The 20,050-nt window shown below is 42.2% G+C and overlaps 1 protein-coding gene across 2 annotated transcripts in view; it reads left to right on the top strand.

Moving 5' to 3' along the window:
* Window positions 1-20,050, top strand: part of USP7 (ubiquitin specific peptidase 7) — an 85,412-nt gene that overhangs the window by 49,827 nt on the left and 15,535 nt on the right. For both annotated transcript variants that reach the window (XM_083372487.1, XM_083372488.1), the window contains 10 exons: window positions 552-640; window positions 2,158-2,266; window positions 7,693-7,823; window positions 9,321-9,375; window positions 10,254-10,334; window positions 10,420-10,510; window positions 10,922-11,004; window positions 16,143-16,252; window positions 17,163-17,319; window positions 17,960-18,104. In XM_083372487.1, coding sequence (XP_083228613.1) covers window positions 552-640; window positions 2,158-2,266; window positions 7,693-7,823; window positions 9,321-9,375; window positions 10,254-10,334; window positions 10,420-10,510; window positions 10,922-11,004; window positions 16,143-16,252; window positions 17,163-17,319; window positions 17,960-18,104 — 1,051 coding nt within the window. The remainder of the gene's footprint in view (window positions 1-551; window positions 641-2,157; window positions 2,267-7,692; window positions 7,824-9,320; window positions 9,376-10,253; window positions 10,335-10,419; window positions 10,511-10,921; window positions 11,005-16,142; window positions 16,253-17,162; window positions 17,320-17,959; window positions 18,105-20,050) is intronic.

The following is a 20,050-nucleotide window of genomic DNA, read 5'->3' as shown; positions in this document are numbered from 1 at the left end:
TTCCTGCGGCAAGTTGGCTCATTCCAGATTGGATGGACTAGAACACATCACAACCCAGGTCGAGTTGAAGCGGAGTTGTGGTTAGTTAGCTTAGCTACCTTATCTTCCCTCCCCTCCCCCTCCCCTCTTAGCCTAAAGTAATTTTTCAGAACTGAAATCCTTGGAGTCAGATTGCCAGACAATCCAGCAGACTTTATGAGTCTTACTAAAGCATCCTGACATTCAGAGCTCAAAGGCTAGTTTGTGTTCACCCGGAAGAGAGAGACAAGAAGCGGCTTCAGGTGCTGTGATAGAAGAAGTTGTTCTGTGCCCCACCCTCCCAGTCAGTCTCCTTGCCTCCCACTAGCGATTTATAGAAATGGCCATCTGTTGACAGCTTGAGACATCCCGTATCATTTGAGCTCAGTGGTTAAAATTGATGTATGTTTATATTGACTTGAGCTTCAGATTGAAATACGACCGTTCACGAACGGGTACTTGTGCAGAGCCCTTATGGGGGGTTTGATGTTCTTGGTTCAATCCTTCGCTCCTTCTGTCTTCCTTTTTGGTAGGAAGTTACTGATCCAGATAAAGGCTACATAGAAGATGACAAAGTAACTTTTGAAGTTTATGTTCAAGCTGATGCGCCTCATGGTGTAGCGTAAGTAGCTTTTGCTCTTTTTGTTTTTTTGAGGGGAAAAAGTAGTTTGCTTAACTTTTTCCTTTGCAGTTTTTCCCTTTTCAGACTTATGAGTTATTTCTAAGAAATGTTACAAATTCTTTAATTGTGGAGTTAAGAGAGGAAAAACTCATATTTTTCTACCTTAAATTTCTTTCACCGAGTCAAAGTCCTACACCTTAATCATGCATACTGTTTCTCACATTCCCACATGTAATACTTGCCTAATACATTGGTTAGCAAGTTTAACAAACAATCCCTATCTAAGGAGATGACATAAAATGGAAGAAGGAGGGATTTTAATTACAGGCTGTTCCTTCAAATGGAGTTGGTTTCTTGGAAAGACCTTCAAGTTCTTCTAGGAGGGAGATACACACACACACACACACACACACACACACACACACACACACACAAGTGCAGGAATCCTCATACCATCTAGACCAGACATGTCAAACCCGCGATGTCATGTGATGTCGTGCGACATATCAGAGCTTTTTCTCCATTGCCGGCAATGGGGTGAGCCTGGTTTCCTGATGACGCGTCCAGTTTGACAGCCCTGAATGGCGGCTGTTCCCTCTTTTCCTGAAAGCCTCCAGTGATGAAACACCCACAACTTCAGGAGGCAGGTTTTCTTGAGAGGTTCCTCCAATCTAGGTCTCAGTTTGTCTACGCAGTAATCCTCCTCCTCCCAGAGGAACTGGTTGTACAGGTAATCCTCAACTTACAACAGTTATTTAGTGACAGTTCGAAGTAACAGCAGCACTGAAAAAAGTGACTTAGGTCCGTTTTTCACACTTACAACCATTGTGGCATCCCCATGGTAACGTGATCTACACTCGGATGCTTGACAGCCGGTTCATATTTATAAGGGTTGCAGCATCCCAGGGTCACGTGTTCATCTTTTGCAACCTTATGACAAGCAAAGTCAATGGGGAGGCCAGATTTCACTTGCCAACCATGTTACTAACTTAATGACTGCAGTGATTCACTTTAAAAATGTGTGAAGAAAGGTCGTAAAATGGGGCAAAATTCACTTAACAAATGATTCACTTAGCAGAATAAATTTTGGGCTCAATTGTGGCCATATGTCGAGGACTACCTGTATTGTAGAATCGGTTGTTTATCATAAATTTGGGCGGTATATTCAATAATTCAGTTTCAGGCAAATCATTTTACAGAGGCATAGCTTCTAAGTAGCTTTCATTTTTCAGACACATGACTTTTTCTTTGGAAATTGCTATATCTTTGTTTTTAATTTCTCTTTTTGTTATTGTTGCTTTGTTCGAAATCTTGAAAAGATTTCAGAATTCTGAACATGTGTACTATTATCCTAATTGCTCCATAACAGATGTGTGATTTGCTGACAGTTAAATTTAAACCAGCTGGATTTCAGGGATGGAAACCAAGTTTCTAGCTTGATTTCAGTACGTATGTGTATGAGTGTGTAAAATGTGTCTAGGCACAATTCTTATATCCCAATTCTATGAATATTCCAGATGGGACTCCAAGAAGCACACAGGATATGTGGGGCTGAAGAACCAGGGTGCAACCTGCTACATGAACAGTTTGTTACAGACATTATTTTTCACAAACCAACTGCGAAAGGTAAATATGTATTCGACATGGACTGTGAATCATTCATATATATGTGTATGTATACATACCAACATACAGCATGCATATGTGTCTATGGGTATGGTATGTGTATCTGTTCGTCCATCCACCACCACTACCTACCTGCTTACCTACGTAAATATACTGCTCAAAAAAATAAATACAGTACAACACAATGTACTGTATTTAATAGTAGGATGTCTTATTTTCTGTTCCCTTTATTTTTTTGAGCAGTATATATATATATGTGTATTCTTTTGAGTCATTTTTATTGTGTGCCAGTGTGTACACAGAAAAAGTGACAATAAAGGTTATCTTTATCTTAAAGACTTTTGCGGCTGACCGATATTGTTATCTATTGCATTGGAGAAGAAAAACATTAGGAGCCCTCCTCTGGGTTTATTTCAGTAGCTTCTGGGTTTGAGCTTACCGGTGACACAAGATGCCGCCATAGTTGTGGTTACCTCGCATTGGAATCCTAATTTGCAGCTCCTGTTTGTTTTGTGCTGGAGTATTTTTTTTCTTCTTCTTCTCCCTACTGCTAGCATTCTCTTTACGCAGCGGAGACAGCCCTGCTATTAAGAGGCGTGCGATTGTGCACAGTCATCGTAGACTTCGTCTTGTGACTCGTGGGTACAAGCAAGGCTTTTCCAAGCACCGCAAAGCAGCAGCAAAGATAATGGAGATTCCAATAAGGGAAAGGAAGAGGGCAGTGCCATTTCGTCCCTGATTGTCAGTTATAAAACTGGGTCTTAGCGCCGCCCAGTGCCATTGTGGAGACGAGCTCCCATGTTCCTATTCAGACAAACAGCGTTAACTGTTTTGCATTTTGTTTCATTGTGAATTTTGTCTTTAGGTTTTAAGTTACATTTCTTCCTTGAGCAAAAAGTCTCCTCCAGACTTCATGCTCAGTGTTTTAAGTTTTCTTCAGACTTTACAGAAAGGATAAATGCTAACTGGTGGGAAAAACGTGTCTGAGATGTTCTTTTTTTCTACGAAAGGGATTTTTTCTGTCCATCCACCCCCTGCAGGGAGTCCTTGACTTACGACCACAATTGAGCCCAAATTTTCTGTTGCTAAGTGAGACATTTGTTAAGTGAGCTTTGCGCCACTTTACGACTTTTCTTGCCACAGTTCTTAAGTGCAGTTGTTAAATAAGTAACCCGGTTTGTTAAGTTAACCTGGCTTCCCTATTGATTTTGCTTGGCCAAAGGTCACAAAAGGGGATCACATGACCCTGGAACATGGCAGTCGTCATAAAAATGAGCCAGTTGCCTGAATGTCTGAACTTTGATCACATGACCATGGTGTTGCTGCATCAGCCTTAGGTGGGAAAAACGGTCATAAGTCACTTTTTTTCAGTGCCGTTATCACTTTGAAGGGTCACTAAATGAACAGTTGCAGGTTGAGGACTACCTGTATTTGGAGATAAGAAGGAAATGTTTATGTTATTGGTGTCTTTTTTTTCTACGCCCATAGCCCATCCATGCTCCCATGATTGAGTTTACTAAGTTACTGTGACAAATGCAGTAAGATCCCCACATTTGAAGGAAAAGAGGTAGTAAAGCACAAAAAAGTGCAGATGAGAGAGGCAGAATTATCAGGGAGCTCAAAACACCTCTGTGAGGCAAGGCTGGAAAATTTGAAGGCCTTTGTAGATAGTCCTCAACGTACAACCACAGTTGAGCCCAAAATTTATGTTGCTAAGTGAGACAGTTATGAAGTGAGTTTTGCCCCATGTGACTTTTCTTGCCACAGCTGTTAAACGAATCCCTGCAGTTCTTAAATTAGTCCCATGGTTCCTAAGTGAATCCGGCTTCCCCCTTGACTTGGCTTGTCAGAAGGCCTCAAAAGGGGACAGCACAAGTGATGCGATTGAGGCATTTTAAAATCACCTGTGGCGTTAAGAAAGTGGACAGATAGAAGTCCTTTTGGACTTTTCCAGACATTAAAACCAGAACTGACTACGGTGGAAGAATTGGAGTAGATAAAAGGAAGCACAACTTCATGCAAACTCTTTTATCCTATGGGATTCTCTTCACAAATCTTGGCCATTAGCTTGGATGGCTTTAAAACCTGTTAGAATAAATTGTACGGAGGATGAGTCTTTTGAGAGCTTTTGATCTTGACGAGACAGACAGACAGACAGACACACACACACACACACACACACACACACACACACACACACGTACGTCTGAGGTAGCAGAAAATGCTGCCATAAACCAGTTTCAGCAACTTCCAAGGATTCTTTCAGCCCAGAGGCTTTGATCCCTCAGAAGCACAATAAGGAAAAGTGCTTGGATTTTCATGGTTGCTCCACTCATACACTTGAGGAAAGCAAGCAGTTCAAATTACCATCTCCCACTCAGCTGTCCTATTTCCTTATTTATAGTGCTTTAGTCAAGCAAAGAACATGTTTTTCTTGGGTTTTTATGCCCCTAAAAGTGCTTAACCACCTTACCCATTTTTTTTCAACTTATACCCAGAAAGCTTCATATTTTGGTTTGTTATCTTTCCAGCTAATAATGAGGGGCCTTCGTTGTTTCGGCATTGTGCCAAAAGAGAGCCACCTTCCCTACATTTTTTGCTTCTCATTTTTAGAGCACTTTATTTTCCCTCTCTAGTTGTTTGATCTTAGATAGGAAACAACAAAGTCAACCTCTAGGACAGCTTTTTACCAACTAATTACCCCAGATAATTCCTTTGGCCTTTTTGTCTGTGGGCGGTTGGAACCAGAGTCCAATACTTTGGAAGTGTCAGATTGCAGACAGCTGTTCCTGAGAACTAGGAATAAAATCAACCTGGACTTGCTGGAACCTTGGGGAGAAATCTGAAAAATCAACCCAATCGGCATTTCCATGTCGCCTCTTAAGCACAGCATCCATTTGTCAAGTAGGACTTCAGTAAGAAAGAAATTTGGACAGCCCGCAGAGATCTTGCATTGACACATTCAGTAATAAATGTGGACTCAAGTTGTCTTAGTTTTCTATATTTTGCCCATTTTTCCGTGGCCTATTAAAGGAGAGTCAGTATGAATCTCATACTGTTTGAGACTGTTCAGCAAGTGTGATGGGCGGTACAGAAATTTAATTAATAAACAGATAAAAAATAAGTCTTGTTTCCCTGGTCATTTGCTCTTCACTGCTCCCATCCTTGTCTTTCAGGTCTCTGTAGATGTGCCACCCTTATAAGCAGGATTTTTAAAAGGGCTAACTTTTTTGGCAGGGGGAGAATTTGCTAGAAGAAGTATTTCGTTGAACAGTCTAAACCTGAGCCTGGTTGATCTTCTTTTGACCTGTTTAGGTTTATTTAGATAGCATAGCAGGTTCTCTATGAATTATTGGGTTCCGCTCTCCTGTTCATCAATTAAATCACGCATAATTTTACTTTTTGTAGTTTCACCTGTTAATCTTCTTAGGGCCCTTGGCTAGGTCCACGGTTGTTCTCATCGCTTCCCAGAACCTTCTGTCAGTAGACTTCCACTATCCTTTCTACCTTACATCATAGGTTCACAAATTTCCATATGCAGAGCAAGTGGTCAGTCACTGAGCTCCATTCTTTCTCCAAAGTTGACTCACAGTGTTTCTTGAAACTAAATCAATAAGACACAATTCTGGGTAATAAATAACTCCTACTTCTGCAGCAGCTCTAGAAACTTGACTATCAAATTCTTGCAGACAGGAATTTTCCATTTTATTTTGTAGAGCACAGTTAGGAGATTGCAAAGCATACTTATCCTACTCATAATACCTTGCATGGCTTTATGTAAGAGGGAAGAAGGACAGCAGAATCTATTGCAAACATTATCCTAAATTTTGACCCAATTCAGCCTGCTATATAAAGCAAAATGTGAGTGTGATAGGATAAAAGAGCACATCGGCCAGTGTGAGCAATTGCTGCCCTGGATTTTATTTTTCCTCAGACTTGAAAGGGTATCCCATAGAAATCCCCTCTTCAGCACACTTCTACAAGCATCTGACCAAGAGCTGGGGGAAACTGATTTGTCTGTGAGTTTGGTATTCAAAATTGTTCTGGAGATCTAGGTAGATTAGAAGCTGGACAGCCCTCATTTGAGGCTCCCAGGATCGAAATTTGCTCGACAAGTGAGCGAGTGCCAAAACAAGCAGCTATGCGGAGTAGATGGTGAAGGTCTGCCTCGAGCTTCAGGAGCCCTGCCTGAGGCACTGCCTCAATTGGAATTTGGCAGAACTGTGTTTCTTGGTGTTCTTCAGATGCATTTGAACTCCTCCACTAGAACTGTGCAGGGTGGTGCGGTGGCTCAGCGGTTAGGATGCTGGGCTTGTCGGCTGCAAAGCCAGCAACCCAGGTTCAAGACCCAAGTGCCACGTGACAGGGTGAGCTCCCGTCCTCGCCCCAGCTCCCCAGTTTGAAAGCATGCATATGTAAGTAGATAAATAAGTACCACTTCGGTGGGAAAGTAACAGCGTTCCATGATGTCATGCTGGCCACATGAGCATGGAAATATCTTCAGACAGAGTTGGCTCAATGGCCTTGAAACGGAGACGAGCATTGCCCGCTAGAATCAGCAATGACTAGTGGAGTAAAATCCGCAGGGATTCCTTTACCTTTTAGTAGAATTGTGCAGTTGAGAGAGTGACCTTAGGGGAGCCGAGCGTTCTCACTCGAGCTGAGAAATCGTCATTTGGTGAGAATGACTTGGGTGGCCATCAGATGGCCGGTTTTGTTTACCAGTGGACCTCGGTCCTGCTTGAAATTTGTGAAACCTTACGAGTCCAAACGATCCATCTTTATAACAACATCCCAGGATCTTGGATATGTGGGGATAAAGACTGGACATAAGTCAAAAGTAAAGCAATAGGAAAGGCAGTCTTGTTCAGAAACTCCTTTCTCCACTCACTCACCCATCCCTAATCCCACGTCGTATCATTGAGCTGAGTGAAATCTAAGCGTTTTTTCCCCAGACTCAAACAGGGTGCTGGTTTGGTGGTAGTTCGGGTCTCAAGGATCAAACTGCCTGATGTAAACCTTTCACTGTCAGCAGCCTGGGTGAACTTGTTGGATATCGCAAAGCAGGTTGTACAGGAATATTTAACTGAATTGCCCAGCAAATCACCAGAGAGAATCAGACGTTGGATTAAAAAACAAAATGTCTATGGAGATTCTCAATCATCCAGGTCATGGTTGTGCCAAAGGTGCTTTTTTCCAAAAGGCAACTGGACTTTCTTGGTTTTTCCATGAGGATGTTTTGCTTCTCATCCTGTTCTCATTCAGAATTGAAGAAGCTTCATGGGCGAGAAGTGAAACATCTTCAAGGAAAAACAAAGTCCACTTGCCTTTTGGGGGGGGAAAAACACCTTTGGGACATGGCATTAAAAACAAAAGGATTGGGACCTGTTTGCAGACTTTAAACTCAACTTATATGTGCTTTTTAGGCTGTATATATGATGCCTACCGAAGGAGACGACTCCTCAAAAAGTGTCCCTTTAGCATTGCAGAGAGTGTTCTATGAACTACAACATAGCGACAAACCAGTAGGAACTAAGAAGCTAACAAAATCTTTTGGGTAAGTGCTGGAACGGTTTCCAAGAGCTCTTCCGCAGCTAAGTGATTAACAGAAGTTTCTGGGACTTTTCACAAGTGGTTTTTCTGGTCTCTTTAAATTGTGTACCTTTTGTGAATGCAGATGGTACCTTATAAGGGCTGCAACAAAACTGAAGCATGTTTAATTGATTAAGCCTACAAATCTTAATCTGGGTATTGATTGAACTTGCAAACAGGCAGAAACAATGGTTTTTTTTAAAAAAAAAAAAAAAGCTTACTGGCTTAATTAGGAGGCATGTGCCTAATCGTAACAATTAAACCTCTTTTAATCAATTAAACATTGCAGCACTACGTAGGTGCAGCACCTAGCACACTGGCACTGAATAAATGTGGCTATGCCCTGGGGCCTGATGGAGGTGAGTAATTTAAGTTAGCTTTGTTGCATCTTAAAGCAATGCCTACAGCAAAAAAACCTTCATTCCCAAGTCCTTAACAGCCCGTTATCAACATCCTGTCCTTCTTGAGCATCACCTGAAGGCAGAAAGGAGCAGGCTTGATTCAGGGGGGGGGAGGTAGTTGGCATTCATTACTTTAAAGCAGGGGTGGGGAACCGTGGCCCTTTTATGACTTGTGGACTTCAACTCCCAGAATTCCCGGGCTAGCCTGGCTCCCCACCCCTGCTTTAAAGTAACAATGTACCTGTGGCATAGGACATTCTTACAGCTAAGGGAATGTAGCCTTTTCCCCCTTGGCTGCGGATGACCTTGCCTGATGGAAGGGATCTTAACACCATACATGAGACCTCATTTGAAGACAGAATGTTTCCCAGAACTTCCTGGAGAAAATTCCTTAACCAGAATTGTTGTCTGATTCTTAAACCATTCATGTAGTGCAGACATGTCAAACTCGTGACGTCGCATGACGTCACAGAACTTTTTCCCATTGCCGGCAATGGGATGGGCGCGGTTTCTCCGTGACGCTCCAGCCCGCGGGCCGGCGGTTTGACACCCCTGATGTAATGCATGCAGTCAGAGGAGATTGTGCCAAGTGTTTTCATGCAGAATATTCGCAAGATTAATAGAGATTGTTGTTTGTGGTCCACTGTTTATGTTCATTCAATTTTATTATCATAGATCAACCTTTGCCTTTTATTTTTAACTCTGTGTTTGTTACAGCAGACTGTTCTGCTAGATACCTTTCTTCTTTCATTTGACAGCCCATTGGGTCAGCTGCACGGCCTCCTTGGTGTAAGGTTAAGCTACAGTTAGGATTTTCTTTCCAACAGAAAAATGGTTTTGCAGTGTGTATACATGTGGCCAACAACCATTGAGAACAGAGCAAAATGCAGGCTTTGATGATTCATTAAGAGATTAGCTGAATTCCCAAATGCTTCAAAGCTAATCTCATTTTAATATGTCCTTTTTGTGTGTGCACTGAATCAGATATATTTGTTGCTTCTGGGTTTCTTTCAAATATTACCATTTTATAAGTGGTGCTTTTCGTTTTGTTTTTAATAAAGATGGGAGACTTTAGACAGCTTCATGCAACATGATGTTCAGGAATTATGTCGAGTGGTATGTATTGTTTCTCTTTTATTTTCACTCAGCAGTACTGAGATTCCTGTCGTTTATGCAGCCTGTGCATAAAAATAATCATATTAAGTGCTTGCTTTTACTAATTGCACTTAATTCCAATTACATTGGATTGATTGATTATAAATTTTGTCGTGGCCCCCATCCATTTTCTTACTCTGGCTTCCCCTCCTTTTTAGGGTGCAAATTCCAGCATGTCACTCAAAAGCAAAAGGGGTCCATGGGCTGAAAACGGCACTTTTGCCGGTTTGTAGAAATAAGGGGCCTAACCAAGGTTGAGCTCAGATTTTTTACAGTCATAGCAAATGGCAGCATTTTGGCTGATCTCAAGAAGCTAAGCCATGATGGGCCGAGTTAATATTTGGATGAGAGACCCCTGAGTAATACAGGTCAGACCAGGAAAAGAGCCCCCCCCCCCCCCCCAAGAAAAAGGCAGTGGCAGACAATTTCCATATTGTTGCCAAGGAAACTATATGAAAATGGTTATGAGGTCACTTGGAGTGCAGTTTGGCTCAAAGGAAGCTTTTCTTTGATGAGTGGGGAACCTATTTGATGAGCGAAAGATCTGAAGATTGTGTAAATTTGTTTTCCTGCCAGTATTGGCTGTCCCTGTCTTTCTTGAATTGAGAAGATGCCATTTTGAAGTCTTCAGAACCTGCAATCAGACTTAAAATGAAAACCAAATAATTATCTGGATGGGTCTGCATGAGATTTAGCCGAGCATCCCCCGCCACACACACACACACACACACACACACACACACACACACACACACCTTTATCTCCTGTGTTGTCTGAGACCATAGAATTCTAATAGCTGCTCATTATTAATTCAGGCATTCTGGTGTTTTTTTTTTCAGTTGCTTGATAATGTTGAAAACAAAATGAAAGGCACCTGCGTAGAAGGCACGATCCCTAAATTATTCAGAGGGAAAATGGTGGTAGGTATTGGACTTGTGGGGTGGAGGATAAATGGTCGCGTTGTTCACCTGTCTCGATGTCCCACCACCTGATTTTTATTTGCAGTCCTATATCCAGTGCAAACACGTAGACTATCGATCTGAACGAATAGAGGATTATTATGATATTCAGCTTAGTATAAAAGGAAAGAAAAACAGTAAGTATGTGTTCTCTTAAATAAAAATTCATGTGCCTCAGTAAGCCCTTCTTTACCAATAGAATATATGTAGCTAAGTGAAATCGTCAGTGATGATGGTGGTGGGGTCAGGGTTAGAACTGGGTAGAACTGGGGAGTCCTTAATTGTCTCTGAGCTTGGTTGTTTGCTTGCAGACATTTCATTACCCAACTAGGTGACATCAACTGTGTAGAAGGGCATGGGGTTTGCTCAGAGAGCACCAAGGACTCCTAAATCGTTTATGAAATTCAACTGGCTCCCTACTCTATTCGGTTCTGAAATACCTTGGTTCAGTTGCAGGGAGGGAAAAGTGTTGTGTCCACTGATATATTTCCTTTTTAATATGGAGTATATACGTAAAACTCTTCTTCCTTGTCTCTTGTCTCTTTCAGTCTTTGAGTCTTTCATAGATTATGTTGCAGTGGAACAGCTGGATGGAGATAATAAATATGATGCAGGAGAACATGGTTTGCAGGTACGATTAGCCTTCAGTTGGGTCTGTGGAATTGCAAAAGATGCCAGAGAAGCAAAGCATGCCTAAGCAGCATGTTCGTTTATTTAAGTGTGTTTATTTATTAATGATCATTAATAATTAAGTGTGTTTATTTATTAATGATTTTGTTGACATCACCCTGTCAACAAAAGTGCGTATAGTCAAGGCTATGGTCTTCCCAGTTGCAATGTATGGCAGTGAAAGTTGGACCATAAGAAAGGCTGAGCGCAAAAGAATTGAGGCCTTTGAACTACGGTGCTGGAGAAGACTCCTGCGAGTCCCTTGGACTGCAAAGCGATCAAACCGGTCAGTCCTAGAGGAGATCAATCCCGACTGCTCTTTAGAAGGCCAGATCCTGAAGCTGAAACTCAAATACTTTGGCCATCTAATGAGAAGGAAGGACTCACTGGAGAAGAGCCTAATGCTGGGAAAGATCGAGGGCAATAGAAGAAGGGGACGACAGAGAATGAGGTGGCTGGATGGAGTCACTGAAGCAGTAGGCGTGAGCTTAAATGGACTCCAGAAGATGGTAGAGGACAGGAAGGCCTGGAGGAACATTGTCCATAGGGTCGCGATGGGTCGGACACGACTTCGCAGCTAACAACAACATTTATTAATGGTCTATCCCAGAAGGACTGTGGGTCAAACACCAGCATAGCCAACATCCCCCAAAAGAAGCATAACAGTGGAATCACAGATCTAAAACCCAAGATAGGTGCCCTCAATCAAATCAGCAAATTTAACTGACTTGCAGGATGTTAGTCAGATGGGGATTCCCCATACTTCAAGGCAAAGAGGGTTCCATAAAGGGGGACCCATCACAGACAAGGCCACATACCTTTGGCCTCACCCTGAGGGTCTCTGCCCATCCCCACCAAGTTGGATAGAATGGGCGTCCTCCAGTTCCCCCTTAAATATTGCCATCCAATGGGACCTGGGAAGCATGCCTTTTCCATAGCAGCCCCTGCCCCATAGAACACTCTCCCTACCCCACCCCGGCAATCTTGCAGTCCCCTTTTTATACTTACACTTTTTGTTGTTAGTTGCGAAGTCGTGTCCAACCCATCGCGACCCCATGGACAATGTTCCTCCAGGCCTTCCTGTCCTCTACCATCTTCTGGAGTCCATTTAAGCTCACACCTACTGCTTCAGTGACTCCGTCCAACCACCTTATTCTCTGTCATCCCCTTCTTCTCTTGCCCTCAACCTTTCCCAGCATTAGGCTCTTTTCCACTGAGTCCTTCCTCATAAGGTGGCCAGAGTATTTGAGTTTCAACTTCAGGATCTGGCCTTCTAAAGAGCAGTCAGGGTTGATCTGCTGTATGACTGACCGGTTTGATCTCCTTGCAGTCCAAGGGACTCGCAGGAGTCTTCTCCAGCACCATAGTTCAAAGGCCTCAATTCTTTGGTGCTCAGCCTTTCTTATGGTCCAACTTTCACAGCCATACATTGCAACTGGGAAGACCATAGCCTTGACTATATGCACTTTTGTTGGCAGGGTCACGTCTCTGCTTTTTAGTGTGCTGTCTAGGTTTGCCACGTCTTTCCGCCCCAGGAACATCTTTTAATTTCTTGGCTGTAGTCCCCATCTGCGGTGATCTTGGAGCCCAGGAAAATAAAATCTGTCACTACCTCCATTTCTTCCCCATCTATTTGCCAGGAATTGAGAGGGCCGGATGCCATGATCTTGGTTTTCTTAACGTTAAGTTTCAAGCCAACTTTTGCACTCTCCTTCTTCACCCGCAACAAGAGGGTCTTTAGTTCTTCTTCACTTTCTGCCATTAGAGTGGTATCATCTGCATATCTTAGGTTGTTGATATTTCTCCCGGCAATCTTAATTCCAACTTTTGATTCATCTAGCCCTGCCTTTCTCATGATGTGCTCTGCATATAAGTTAAACAGGCAGGTTGACACTATACAGCCTTGCCGGACTCCTTTCCCAATTTTGAACCAGTCAGTGGTTCCGTGTCCAGTTCTCACTGTTGCTTCTTGACCCGCGTATAGGTTTCTCAGGAGACAAATAAGATTATTTATTTATTTTTATTTTATTTATTTGCTTTATATACCGCCCTTCTCCCGAGGGACTCGGGGCGGTGTACAGAGTAAGGTAGGTAAAAAATTTACAGTTGAACAATAGTAAAACAATAGTAAAAAACAACTGAGACCCCAAGAGCTATCAGGCCAGGCCGGACTGCTGGAACAGGTAAGTTTTTAAGTCGCGCCGGAAGGTGCGAAGGTCGGGGGCCATGCGGATTTCGGTAGGCAAGCAGTTCCAGAGGGTTGGCGCACCCACCCCCTGGGGGCCACCAGCCGACATTCTTTGAGCGGTGGCACCCTGAGGAGGCCCTCTCTGTGGGAGCGCACAGGACGGAGGGGTGTTGACGTTGGCAGAAGGTGCTCCCGTAGGTAGTCCGGACCCATGCCATGTAGGGCTTTGTATGTCATTGTTAGCACCTTGAATTTCACTCGGAAGGCAACCGGAAGCCAGCGCAGCTCACGGAGGAGAGGTGTGATATGGGAGTATCGGGAGGCCCCCAAAAGTGTTCGTGCAGCTGCACTCTGCACCAGTTGAAGCTTCCGAGTGGCTCTCAAGGGCAGCCCTATGTAGAGAGTGTTACAGTAGTCAAGGCGAGAGGTCACAAGCGCATGGGTGACTGTACGTAAGGCATCCAGGTCCAGATAAGGTCGTAATTGGCGCACCAGTCGAACCCGGGAGAAGGCCCCCTTGGTCACAGCTCTTATGTGATCTTCCAAGGATAGCTGTGAGTCTAGGAGGACACCCAGGTTGCGGGCCCTATCAACGGGGTAATAACTCATCCCCGATGTTAAGGGATGGAATGTTCTGAGTATCCTGGCTTGCCGGTATGTACAGCCATTCAGTCTTGTCCGGGTTGAGTTGATGGTCTGGTACTCCCATCTCTTTAAGAACTGGCCACAGTTTGTCATGATCCACACAATCAAAGGCTTTAGCATAGTCAATGGAGCAGAAGTAGATGTTTTGCTGGAACTCCCTGGCTTTCTCCACAATCCAGCGCATGTTGGCAATTTGATCTCTAGTTCCTCTGCCTCTTCAAAATCCTGCCTGTACGTCTGGTAGTTCTTGATCCACATACTGCTGGAGTCTAGCTTGTAGGATTTTAAGCATAACTTTACTAGCATGTGAAATGAGTGCAATGGTGCGATATTTGAACATTCTTTGGCACTGCCTTTCTTCGGAATTGGAATGTAAACTGATCTTTTCCAATCCTGTGGCCACTGTTGAGTTTTCCAAATTGAATGTAGCACTTTTACTGCATCGTCTTTTAAGATTTTGAATAGCTCAGCTGGAATACTGTCACCTCCACTAGTTTTGTTGTTGCTCAGCTTTCCTAAGGCCCACTTCACTTCACATTCTAGGATGTCTGGCTCGAGGTCAGTGACCACTTCATCGTGGTTATCTGGGATGTTAAGCTCATTCTTGTATAGTTCTTCTATGTAATTTTTGCCACCTCTTCTTAATCTCTTCTGCCTCTGTTAGGTCCCTGCCATTTTGGTCCTTTATCGTGCCCATTTTTGCATGAAACGTTCCCTTCATCTCTCCAATTTTCTTGAAAAGATCTCTGGTCCTCCCTATTCTGTTGTTATCTTCTATTTCTTTGCACTGTTCATTTAAGAAGGCATTCTTATCTCTTCTAGCTATTCTCTGGAATTCTGCATTCAATTGGGTGTATCTTTCTTTTTCTCCCTTGCCTTTCACTTCCCTCCTTTCCTCAGCTATTTGCAAAGCTTCCTCAGAATGTTTTCTTGCATTTCTTTTTCTTTGGGATGGTTTTAGTTGCTACTTCTTGTACAATGTTGGGAACCTCTGTCCATAGTTCTTCAGGCACTCTATCAGATCTAATTCCTTAAATCTATTTGCCACCTCTACTATATATTCGTCAGGGATATGATTTAGTTCAGACCTGAGTGGCCTAGTGCTTTTCCCTACTTTCTTCAGTTTAAGCCTAAATTTTGTAATGAGTAGCTCACGGTCTGAGCCACAGTCAGCTCCTGGTCTTGTTTATACTGACTGTATAGAGCTTCTCCATCTTTGGCTGCAGAGGACATAGTCAATCTGATTTCTTTTTTTTTTATTGAAAAGTTTTACAGTACATTTTTAAATACAAAACCCCTCCCCCTCCCCTCTCCCCAAACCTCCCCAACTCTCCCCTCCCCTCCCCGACTTCCCAGAGCTAAATACAGGGTATAAAAATACAAACAAACATAATCTAAAATATGCAAACAACAATAAAATATTAAATTCTATCGCACTTTAACTCTTAATAAAATAACTACAAGCTAGTTATACATCACATAAATACACTACTTATTCAAATGCTAAGTGAAACTTTTTAGTCCCATATTTATTCTGGATTTAATCCATCCATCTCCTCCACTCCACAATGTATCTCTGTTGCAATTGGTCTTTCAAATACGCTGAAATCTTTGCCATTTCCGCCAAATTGGAAACTTTTAAAGTCCATTCTTCTATAGTCTGCAGTTCTTCCTTCTTCCAATATTGCGCTACCAAAAGTCTCGCTGCCGTAATTAAATTCAACATCAATTTAATATCTACAACGGTGGTATCTGTGATAATACCCAATAAAAACAATTGCGGACAAAACTTTATCCTTTTCTTGAATATTTTTTGCATATTCCACCAAATTTTAATCCAAAATGCTTTAATCCTTTTACAAGTCCACCATATATGAAAATACGTTGCATCCTCACAGCCACAGTTGTTAAGTGAATCTGGCTTCCCCATTGACTTTGCTTGTTAGAAGGTCACAAAAGGGGGTCATGTGACCGCAGGACACTTCAGCCGTCATAAATATGAGTCAGTTGCCAAGTATTTTAATTTTGATCACTTGACCAATGGGGATGCTGCAATGGTCATAAGTATGCAAATGGTTATAAGTCACTTTTTTCGGTGCCGTTGTAATTTTGAACGGTCACTAAATGAACTGTTGTAAGTCAAGGACTACCTGTATTTTATGCCAAGCTGGGGCTCACTTTGCCATTCTGGTTGAAAACCCGTTTTTCAGCAGATGATGGTAATAACTCAGTTGTTCATTTGTGTATTTTATCTGTTCAACACACAGGAGGCAGAAAAAGGGGTCAAGTTCCTAACGTTGCCACCAGTACTACACCTACAGCTCATGCGCTTCATGTACGATCCCCAGACGGACCAGAACATCAAGATAAATGATAGGTAACATATTTATATGAGTGGCGGTCAGGATTCTAAAGTGGGGTTTCAGTTTCTGCTGAGTGGAGAAGAATAACTTTGCGTGTCCAGGGCATGCCCCTGGATGGACAGGGAGCGATTTGCTTTCAGCAGTTGGGAGACACTAGCTGGAATCCTGTGATCTTGTTTACGTTATAACAAGCCTCAAGAGTCTCCAGGGCTGTCGTAAGGGGTATCTTGAGCTCTTTGCACCAGTGGAAACTTTGGGAGGGAACTGCTGTCCCTCACCCCACCCCACCCCAGTTTTAAGAAGGGCCCTCACGCTTTCCATAAATGCATTCTGTAATAGACAGGCTCTGTCTTCGACAAGTAGAGTTGGGAAGCACTTCAGCCGGAAAGATGGGCAATTGATAAAAAAAAAAAACAGCTGGGCTGATGATGTGCATTGGCAGAAGGCCATTCCTCTGTTTTCTATCCTTTTGGTAAATGATGTAGAAATACTCAGCTTCATTTGTTAGAGTCTTTAGCTTTTGCAACAAAGCTAAAATTGATGAGACCCTGCAAACACATTTTTAACCTCAGTCTTCGTGGAACTAGGAAGATGGGGAAGAGATAATGCTGAAATTTTTCTGCATTTGGCAGGCTGATTTCAGGACCTGAAACAAGAAAACTACTCTAGTAATTCTCCCTCCCTCTCTTTCTCCTTCCTCCCTCTCTCCCTCCCTTAACCTTTTACAACTTAGCAAACAATCATACATAGCACAACAATTCTGTAGTAAAGAGAAATTTTTAAATGATATCTATAAGAGGCCTAGCAATGCAACTGATCTCTCGAAGGTGATGCATTTATGTGTTACACAGAACTTGATTACTGAATGCATTTCCAAACCCCATATAACTCTTTCTCTCCCCCCCCCCCCTATTTTTGTAAAAGGTTTGAATTTCCAGATCAGCTGCCTCTGGATGAATTCTTGCAAAAAACTGATCCTAAAGATGCTGCAAATTATATTCTTCACGCAGTGCTCGTACACAGCGGTGATAACCATGGGGGCCATTATGTTGTTTACTTGAACCCGAAAGGGGATGGAAAAGTAAGTAATAGAAAAACCATCAAGTATTTAACTGGAAATCCTTTAATTGAAACACTTGTTAACAATTTTAGCATCAGGAGTGATATTTTTCCCCCCCACAAATAATGTCTTGGAAATTGTGGAAAATTAACTCTGAAATTTTAGAAAAGTTATCAATCTGTTTTATCAGATGTCAGGGAAAAAACTGTTTGCATAACTTGAATAATCTATAGTTTCTATTTAAATGCCGCATCACCAAATATCTTAACATGCTAGATATTAAGGTTTTTTTTAAGAAATAGCCATGCAGTTTTCTTTCTGTATGCTACACTTAACATGCAAGAGGGATTTGAAAAAATTCCAGTACAAAGGAACAAACAAGGAGAAACTTGGATCTGTTCTGAGACTTCTTCTTGGCTTATACAATCTAGAATGAATGCCAGCTGATTGCTCCAGTGTCAAACTTAAGGCTTTCTATTACTCCTTGGCAGTTCTGAGTTACATATTTGGGTCTGCTTTGTACAAGGCAGTTTGCAGTGCTTTAGCATCCCAAATTAGAATACATTTATCTCTGTTAAGTTTCTAAAATTTAGAGCATAAATGTTTTACTGAATACTTTCTGCATGTTGCAGTTTTTACATTCATCGTTTTATTTTCACAGTGGTGTAAATTTGATGATGATGTTGTATCTAGATGTACAAAAGAAGAAGCAATTGAACATAACTATGGAGGCCACGACGATGACCTATCTGTGCGACACTGTACCAACGCATACATGTTGGTTTATATCAGGGAGTCAAAACTGAGTAGGTGTACCTCTCATCTGTTCTACAGACTAGTGGGATGTGGCTTTTGAAATGTAAAACAGACCTGAGTGTCGTCTTTCTCCACACTGTATTTAAGAACTGTCTCACATTTTGCACTTCTGAGACCACGCTTGCAAAACTGTGATGTTAAAATGAAGGGAAGGCAAATGAAGTTTACAGTAATAAGAAAAGTGTTACTTGTTTCTCTAATTACTTAAAGTATATATTTTAAGGTGGTATCAGAAACTGCCAGGTTTCTTGTTGTGAAAAAGAGGGTATTTTAAGAAACCTGATTCCTGGACTCCCTTTCAAGAAGGGATGGAAAAACAACTGCTAGATACAATTTCATACCGAAAGGGCTTGAGATTTAAAATTTGATTATTGCAATCCATCTTTGTTGTTGTTAGTTGCGAAGTCGTGTCCGACCCATCGCGACCCCATGGACAATGTTCCTCCAGGCCTTCCTGTCCTCTACCATCTTCTGGAGTCCATTTAAGCTCACGCCTACTGCTTCAGTGACTCCATCCAGCCACCTCATTCTCTGTCGTCCCCTTCTTCTCTTGCCCTCAGCCTTTCCCAGCATTAGGCTCTTCTCCAATGAGTCCTTCCTTCTCATTAGGTGGCCAAAGTATTTGAGTTTTAGCTTCAGGATCTGGCCTTCTAAAGAGCAGTCAGGGTTGATCTCCTCTAGGACTGACCGGTTTAAAAAGCTGCAAATCAAAAGAATCTGCTTCTAAACTATAAATCATTGCAATAAATACAAGGCTTAAGCTATTGGCTGCCTCCCTCTGGGATCCAGAATGAACTTCTTGTTCTGCTTGTTGTTTTAAATTTATCTCTCTCTCTTCAGATGAAGACATGCACAAATAACGTGTGTGCCATACTGAGTACAGAGACATTTCTAAAATCCTACTGAAGAAATTGTCCTTGAGAGACACAATAATTTGTATCATCTGTTTTTTAAAAAGTATGACATGCGTGGCAGTTTTCATGATGTCAGTTTGGGCAGTACTTCATGGAATCTGCATTCCAGACTGCTGAAAAGAAATCATGTTGCTAAGAGGCTTAACATTACAAAGGAATGTTATATCATGGTGTTTAAAAGATTGGTAACTATAAATAAATAGTCTAAGTGGAAGAGTGAAATTTCAAATACTAAAGTTCTTTCTAGCAGTTCACCAGTGCAAATGAGTTCATCATCTCTGAAGGATTGCAAACAATCCCTTTGTCGCAATACAGTTTGTATTTTGAACAAACTGGGGAGGGAGGTTAAAAGTGGTAAAAACAATTTAAAAGATGAAAAGGTAAGAACCAAGATGATGGGGAGGCTGGGGTAAGAATCTTCTCTATGCATCATCCACCCCCAATGTAGCAGGCCAAGCAATAGAGCCAAGATTTTAGGCTCTAGCAGAAGGCCAGCAGTTGCGGGGACAAGTCTCGCTTCTGATGAGAACATTTCAGAGGGTGGTTACTGGAGTATAAGATGTCTCCTCCTGAGTCCCATCAGATGACATTCTTTCTTGGACAATGCTTGCCACATTCAGAGTAACAGAGTTGGAAGGGACACTAGAAGACTTCCAGATCTACCCCCTGCTCAAGCAGGAGATCCTAGACCATTCCAGACAAATGGCTGTCCAGTCTCTTTTGAAAAACCTCTAGTGATGAAGCATCCACAACTTTTGAGGGCAAACTCTTCCAATAGTTGATTGTTCTCATTGTTAGGAAGTTACTTCCCTCCTTGGTCAGTTTCTATCCATTGTCTCTTGCTTTGCCTTTTGGTGCTTTGGCAAATAGGTTGACCTGCTCTTCCGGTCTTGCTGGACCTGATGGGGTGGGTATTTATGTTTAGAGAGTCCCTCAAATATCTGAGATTAGACAAGACAGACAGACAGAAACACAAATGACCATCCTCAAGTCATTGGCTGCTTTGTCCTGCATTTAAAACT

The sequence above is a fragment of the Vipera ursinii genome (assembly GCF_947247035.1).
Source record: "Vipera ursinii genome assembly, chromosome: 13".
NCBI lineage: Eukaryota > Metazoa > Chordata > Lepidosauria > Squamata > Viperidae > Vipera > Vipera ursinii.
The sequence above is the reverse complement of the archived record's forward strand: the minus strand, read 5'-3'. Positions and strand labels throughout refer to the sequence as shown.